Raw genomic sequence first — 8,133 nt, 5'->3', positions numbered from 1 at the left:
AACAGTAAAAAATTGATAACTCGTAAGTGCGAAAAATGGCCCCAGATCTCATATATTTTAAAAGTAATATTCTAAATAGCAGAGTTGGAAAACATGAACTCAAATATGATAATCTAGCGTTTTCAATTTGAAATGAAAACGCTAAATCGTATAGCGTTTTAACAAATACGCTATATCATGCGTGCTGTTAGGATTAACTTGATTAGACGCACAGAAGGCTAGACGATTTAGCGTTTTTGATAAATAATTTAAACGTTACACGATGCAACGTTACTAAATACCTTCCTCTATCCCAATTTAGATGAGTCTTTTGCTCGTTTCACACATATTAAGAAGTATTAAATGATTCTTCTTTTTTTCATCCCTACCCATATTTATTTATTACATTGACTTTCAATTGTATTAGCTAGATGTTATATTGGAGATAAATAAGAAAGGCAAGTATGGAAAATTGTTGATAAATATACATTGAAAAGAGAGTCTCAAGTATTTTGGGATGAATTTTTTCCTCAAAAGGCTCATCGAATTTGGGATGAAGGGAGTATTATTTGGGGACCATTTTTTCGAATCTTGATATTATGCGCCTCTGCATCTAGCTCGTTATAAATGGGATCAGGGGTACTTCCAGCAAAAGATATATCGAAGAGTTAGCGCTGGGCTAGCCGAAAATCAAAGTTTATCAGAAGCTTGGCCCAAATCCCCTCAGGTCCAAGTGTCTGGGTCTAGAGATGCACAAAAGATCTGTTCGGGCCAGATCCAGACCGGGCCAAAAAAATCCGGATTTTTTTCAAACCAGATCGGGCCGGGCTTTTTTAAAAATCGGGCCGGGCCGGGCCGGGCTTTTCCAAAAATACTAGGCCCGGTTTAGTTATAAAAAGCCCGGATTTTTCAAAAATCCGGATTTTATCCGGGTTTTTTTGAAAATATTAGGCCTGTTTTAGGCCCTCGGGCCGGGCCGGGCCGGGCCGGGTTTTTTTCGGATCGGATTTTTCAGATTTTTTTCCAGATCGGATCAGATCGGATTTCAGATTTCGGATTTTTTGAACATCTCTATCTGGGTCATAGTGAAGGGCTTCCAGATTGTAATAAACTCACATCCAAATTATAATGCACTGATACCCGAGTGTTAATCTGAGTCCGTTGTACAACATGTTACATCATACATGCTCTATGGGGTTTGACTTGAATCGGAGTTCCATCAAACCGCAGTTAACAAAAAATAAAATGCTATGGTTACAAAAAGTGACAAGTTCAGTCAATCTTTTAGGGCATATTACAGGTAGATGGTTCTACTCTGCATTTCCTCAAATGTAGCAAAATTTGTCAGATTGTGGTTGAAGAACCATATGCTGACCTACTGTAATTTCTAATGTATCCTACATGTAATCTTTTCGTATATGCTGCAACTCTTGTTCTGTTTCAAAGAATTTATCTTGACATCTATACTAAGCTGAAATTCCTGTTGCCTCCTTTGGTATCAGAAACAGGAAAGCAACTGGGATGAAGGTGCAGATGATTTGAATGAAAATACCCAGAGGGAGGTTGTCAAATGAAGCTGAAGAGATGCTTAGAATCGAAGCCAGTCCAGCACCTAAAATTGATCCAACCATTGACCCAAAATTGTTTATTGACATGAAGAGGGCGAATAGAGTCCCTTCTATTCCTGGAGGGCACAGCTGGCCCGATAAAATCAAAAACGGCATGAACCTGCCATGACATTTATTTTAGTTAATATGCAGATGCGGGAAGATGCAACTAACAAGAATTTACAAGTTATGTACTTCTCAAAATTTCCTTTATTCTGTTTGATATAAGCATGAAGACCAAGAACATTTTTAGTTAATTTAAAGATCATCACAAGTCAAGCAAGAATATCTATAAATGTAAAGAATATTCAATACCCTGCCTCTCAATATAAATAAATAATTGAATGAATGAATAAAAAATCCATTATGCATAACATATACTTACTTGAACTGATTAATTGCATCTGCAAGAGCAGACCCACAGAGAACCATAATCTTGTCAGGTATGTTAAATCCAACATTTAATCGAGACACTAATGCTAAATCTAGCAGTGTCAAGAAAGCAAGACCAAGATGAGCCCACCTGCAAGTTGCACGAAGTGAAGCAATTACCAATCTATATCAAATGTGATGCTCCATAAATTGATATGCTTCGACAAAGTTAAAAGATTTTATGCTGGGTGCAGAGCAAAGTTAAAATAAAGAGGAAGCTACTTTTCTGATTTGTTTGCAGAGTACTCAAGAGTCAAGACACCATATATGGAGAAGTATTTTGACACATAAGTTTGCTTACATAAGAATTCTTCGTAGTTTCATTTTCTGCAAGTGGCGATTGTATATGTAAGTTCCAAACATGAGGCTCAACCATCCAACAACACGGGTCGTGCCCAAAAAGGAAGGTTCCAACTTTAAGAACTCCGTCTGGTAGAAGAACATTATAGTTGAGAGGTTTGGCACAGTAACATGAGCTAGGAAAAACCAAGCCATTGGCCTGTCCTTCACAAAAAGATCAGCGATAACCATGAGTTAGGGAAACATACTAGAGGGAAAAAAAAGCAGAAACAGTATTATAGTATCTACAAAAGTAAATCAACAAATGACAATCGCAAATTGCAGATCCATATGCTATCTCATAGTCATATATAGAGATTGTGAAATACAGGTGGAAAACAATAAGAAATTCAAAGCACCCAATTAGCATATATTCACAGAGTCACAAGTATTACCTCAAAATGATTGGCTGACGAAAAGCTTGGAACAAAGCAAAAGTGGCCACTTTCAGAGACAAGAACCATTGTGATGCCAATGAGCCATCTTTCTCGCGGTTCTGAAATTTATTAGTAACAGCTACTCTCTTTTTTCTTTTCTTTTGGTTCTTCTTTCTCCGTGAAACCTTACTTTTGGCCTTTCCAACAGAGAAATCTTCTTCATCCACTGAATTTCCATTCATAGTGTGGGATTCTAATGTATCAGAAGAACCAGGCAAAATTTCACTACTTACTGACTTCTCCCTGACAAAACTACATGACAACAGCTGAATAGCTGGAAGCACAGAAAAAAGAAAGAAAATTACATCAATCTGGATATTATTTAAAGCATATCCTCCTAATAAACTCCCGCTAATTCCTCCCAAAGCCATGGCCATCCAAGAAATTGACTGGAGATCGCCAGCAAATGAGGCCCTGATTACCAACACTTTAGATATCAGTATGACCCAAAATTTAAATTTAGAAGCAATATCAACATCTTTAAAAAGACATGTGCACAGATCAAATTTAATTATTATATTATAATACATAAAAAATTCCATATCATACATCTGGAGAAGTGGAAGCTTGATACTTTGAGCCCGTTGGCTGAGCTTAAAATTGTGATTTTTGACTTAAGGTGACTTAATTTGATAAGTTGAGGGTTTAAAAATGTCTGTTAAGGTAATTTTGACTTATTAATGACTTATGGATTATTAAAAATGTAAAAACTAAAAATAAAAGAGATTTATGGGTAACTTATGGACAACTTTTATTTTAAAAAAAAAAAAAGTTCTAAAAAATAAGTCTACTGAAAAAAATACCTCAAACTAACTCCTGGCTTTAAGTCAGTTTCTAACTTATTTCTAACTTTAAGCCGACTTCTGACTTATATAACAAACAGACATTTTTCAGCTTAAAGTCGAAAATTGCTTAAAGCCCGGGCTTTAAGCCCAGGCAAACAGAATCCCAATCTAAACCTTAACAATTGATATGGATGGTTCTAGAAATCATCTGATCCGATTAATAATCTGACCCACTGACCTGCCTACCCCGGAGCCATGTTGACCTGCCGGTTATTATTATCATCAAGCTTATGTTAAAACAAACAGACTCAACTTCACTAGCTCGAAATATCTATTTTTGCAGGGCAAATGTTGCTCATATTGGCCAGTATGGTAGAAACAAGAGCTAAAAATATGTTCAGTTAATCAAGCTATCCTAGTTTTTGTTGCCAGATGTATATTCATGAATCGTGATTATGCAAGTACAGTTTAAATCTTTAATTTTGCACCAACTCTACCTTGACATGTCCATTTCCAGCCTATCATTTGAAACTAAACATGTAGGTAGTGTATAAGCGTAACAAAAAACTAATTTCCAAAAGGAAAAAAGTAAGCAGAACACTAGAAGAAATTAATTGGAACATACCGTTCATGTCTAACAGCCTCAGCTATCATCGCATCAATTACAACATCTGCCATTGCAGAACCTAAGTTTTGCACTGTCAAGAAAATCATGAGATGCACTCTGGAATCTCTCAAGGCTGCATTTACGCCCAATATGAGCCATGGTACTAGAGAAAGCAAAGTAGCAAATACTAGGTATGGAATTCTTCTTCTACCCCCAATTGGTATACAATCGGACACGATTCTGCACAAGAAATAGAGAATAAGATTGTTAATGAGTATAAATTATATCCATTTCTAATAAAACCACAAAAATTGTTGCTTGGCTGCCATCAGCAGTTTTTCTGCCAGAACAGACAATATTTCTTTTGTGATTACTCATCCCAGGATTGAATTTTGGTTTGCAATTTTTTTGAACTTTTTTTTTTTTAAAAGAAGGGTACCCTGGGACTATGTATAGCAGCAGTCATTATGGTGAAAAGCTGAGAACATGGCCATGACTTCAGCAGCGGATCAAATTTCTGCCGCTACAGTTAGTCATGGAAACAAAAATTCAGTGGACCTTGATTGCTAATTGAGTCGAAAATTAAAGTTCTTAAATTCACAAAAGAACTATACCTTATTACCTCTTTATACTGTTCTAATGGATTACATCCGTCAGTAATTCAATTATAAAAGGATAATAAAAATAAACGCTACACCACCCAGAAGTGTGGAAAGCCACACTAGCAATTTACATAAATATTTCATTTAAATATTGCCCGAGACACAACAATCAAGGAACAGACAGATTGGCTAAGAGAGGTTCTGAAAAATTCATGGGTGGGTGGTAGTGATGCCTCTCGTATGCTTCTTACGTGCAGGGGTGTAGCTATGTATTAAGATATAGGGTCACTCGAACCCCCTAAAATTCTGGTTTTATCTATATAATTATTGTAAATCTGATTTCGAACCAATATAAAAATAGCATTAACCCCATATATCAATAAACAAAGCTAACATTAATTTTTAAAAGACCAACTTCTATGGTCAGTGCGATGTTTTAGTTATTTTTTGTTTAGTTATGTCACGTTAAGTACAGTGATTTAATTACTATTTGGTTTTTATTTTTCATTTATTTCTTGCTTGTTATTGAGACTAGCCTATGAGAGATTAGTCCTTGGTGGGCTTTAAGTTTTAACACCAAAAAAAAAAAAAAACGCATCTAAACATTCTTTTTATATCCTATAACTGAGAAAACAAACATTTAAAAAAGCAATGGATGCAAATTTGATCAGTACCCGTATAATGGTTTTATGCTCCAAGGAAAAAATGCTATTGATGTGACAAATTGTGATGCTGAGGGTGAGAGCTTAAGTCTGTCTTTTAGCTGATAAGATACTGCTGTCCACACAAATGATCGAAAACCCTAATATCACAAATTTAAGTAGAGGAAATGTAAGCATATCAAGAAAACATCAAGTAATGTGATGCATATAAACAAAATTACAAGTAAGAAACAAACTAAAGTATTTGAGAGTGAAGCCTGGACATTTTATATATAAATTTGATTCCAATATTAATTTCCAGTTTTCCACTCAAAACCACGGGGGAACCCCCTGCGCAGCGTCAAATACAAATCTGTCCATAATTTCTTGTTGGGAATTAACAAGCATCAGTGTTGCTGATAATTATTTGGAATTTATGGAAATATGCATAGAATAACTTAAAAGGACTGTTTTACTAATAACATTTTCCAGGTATCAACAATATATGTTCTCTTCTAATTTTTTGTTAGCCTATCAAAATTACTCTGTTCTTCTAAAACATATTAATTTTATTTTCTAAATAATGCTGATTTTTTATTAGATAATTCATGACTTCAGATTGTACCGTGCTTATATAATTATACTCTTGTTTCTACCATAACTAAATTAAGCAATGTAAGACAAAACCAAAACATAGAATTAGGCTTCCCGAACCTAAGTCCTAACTCCACCACAGCCTAATGGACATTCAATTCTGTCCATAGACTTAGTTTCACTCCAGAAACAGGCTTTCGAAATTCCGCCTTAACTAACATTCTGTCCAACTAAAACCCTAACACCGAGTGATCCACTTAGTCTGCCACCAAACTTATCAAACAGCAGGTTTCTTTCAGTAGTTAGCTCATTCTCTCACGCGCACAAACTCACTCTCACTCTTCCTCTCCGCAACTAAATCTGCTTTCAACATAACACCATTCCTAACCTACAAGTCATCAAAATAACGCGATCAACAATCCAGCACATCAACACCACATATAACTCCAACATTACACACATACATATAAACATCAACAAGTATAACAGCTCGAAATGATCATACATTAAAAAAATCGATAAAAAATTATAAAAAAAGAAATAGGCGAAGAAGACGATAAAATGAAGTGAAAGAGACCTGGTTAAAGTAAATTAAACAGATAAGCCAGAGAAATGAGGAGCCGAAAGCGAGTCGTAACCGATTCATCCACTGTATTATCATTTCTTTTAATTGAACGCCTCGTAACAGAACTGAAAAAAGATGAATTAAGAAGCTTGTCGTCGACGATTGTGTGTTGTTTTGGATCTGAGATTGGGGGATTTTTCAGTTTGTTTTCGCTTATTGTTATTGTGCTGGAATGGGATGCTCTGTATCTGTGTAAAAAAGTGTTTGATATTTCAACGGTGACACACTAGTTAAGGCCTTGTTTGGGTGTTTCAAATTAAGATGCACTGCTTTTAGTGGGCTCGTAGCCTCGTAGGAGTCGGTTTTGAATTTTATGTCAATTTTAATATTATAAATGCAAGACGTTTGTAGCAGGTTCATTTGTAATTTTAAATGGTATCTTCAATTATTCAGGAGATTTCTTAAATGATATCTTAAATTAGTATCTACGGAATTTAAGACTTAGTAATTAATTTTTATTTTCAATATATTATTATATATGTTTTGTTGTTTTTAGGTGATAATAGTTTTATATTTCTTTTTTCAACGCACTTCTCTTTCTTTTTCCATTACTTATTTCTTCCAGTTTTATGTCCAACATGTTGAATTTAAAATGAATGAAATTTGTGAATTATTCAATTTGTCTAAGTTTTGGAATGGAAAAGTTCATTAATATGATGTTATTTCTTAGGCAAATCAAGGTACAATTGGATTTATCTTGTTTTCCATTAACTTATTTTTTAAATACATAAATGTGTATTCTTTCTAAAAATAAACGATTTAATTTTTTTTTAAAAATAACATTTAATGTTATTAAAAATTTGATATTAAATTTTTGTTGATAAATATAAAATAAATATCTATTCTTATTAAAAATGATTGGCCAAATACGTGATTATGTATTTTTTTTTCGAAAATAAGTGATTTATTTTATCAAAAAAAATATAAAATCCTTACTAAATACTTATTATTAAATATTTTTTTGGATAAATATGAAACTTTTCTCAAAATAAATATTTATTTTCACCTTAAACAATTAGTCAAACACACCCACGGTCACGTCCCCGTCCCATCCATCCCGTTCAGGATGCGAAATCCGGGATATTTTCACATATTGATACGGGGATCAGGAAATGTTCACAGAAGATTCTGAGATGGGGGCACGTTCGGCAACCCGCCCGGCCAAAATTTCTCAATTTTCATATATGATATAAATATTATAAATATATAATATATATTAATCATATAAAAATGTTAATGATAACTCTATTATATAATTAAGTAACCCTCGTCATTTTGTTGGTTAATTTATTTCATATTATACTACGGAATTAATTATAATAAATCTAATTTTATCTTTTATTTTTATCCTAAATAAGTATTAATTTGAATTGATAATCACAATATGAACAAATTTTTTTGTAAATCACATTTCATTGTAGTATTTTCGACCAACATATTAATAATCAATCTTTCTTAATCCAACGGTTATTATTAATCATAACA

General features: G+C 33.7%; 1 protein-coding gene across 1 annotated transcript; it reads right to left on the bottom strand.

Moving 5' to 3' along the window:
- Nucleotides 1–1,080: 1,080 nt before the first annotated feature.
- On the bottom strand, nucleotides 1,081–6,872 carry LOC108224819 (probable folate-biopterin transporter 4). Its single transcript, XM_017399550.2, has 7 exons — nucleotides 6,601–6,872; nucleotides 5,463–5,590; nucleotides 4,205–4,426; nucleotides 2,753–3,208; nucleotides 2,320–2,517; nucleotides 1,972–2,109; nucleotides 1,081–1,707 (listed from the first exon to the last, which is right to left on the bottom strand). The coding sequence occupies exons 1-7, from the start codon at nucleotides 6,682–6,684 to the stop codon at nucleotides 1,446–1,448; spliced, it is 1,488 nt and encodes a 495-aa protein (XP_017255039.1). The 5' UTR covers nucleotides 6,685–6,872; the 3' UTR covers nucleotides 1,081–1,445.
- Nucleotides 6,873–8,133: the final 1,261 nt, after the last annotated feature.

Source organism: Daucus carota, chromosome 6 (genome assembly GCF_001625215.2).
Source record: "Daucus carota subsp. sativus chromosome 6, DH1 v3.0, whole genome shotgun sequence".
NCBI lineage: Eukaryota > Viridiplantae > Streptophyta > Magnoliopsida > Apiales > Apiaceae > Daucus > Daucus carota.
Note: the sequence above shows the minus strand (reverse complement) of the source record. Positions and strands in the feature narration are given on the sequence as shown.

Bases quoted from the DNA above. Each gene is read 5' to 3' on its own strand.
- LOC108224819 (XM_017399550.2), bottom strand. From the start codon at position 6,684: ATGATAATACAGTGGATGAATCGGTTACGACTCGCTTTCGGCTCCTCA. The intron at 3,209-4,204 runs GTATGTTCCAAT...GTTGGTAATCAG, and splicing joins GAGGCTGTTAGACATGAACG to GGCCTCATTTGCTGGCGATC. The intron at 2,110-2,319 runs GTAAGCAAACTT...TGCAACTTGCAG, and splicing joins AAACTACGAAGAATTCTTAT to GTGGGCTCATCTTGGTCTTG.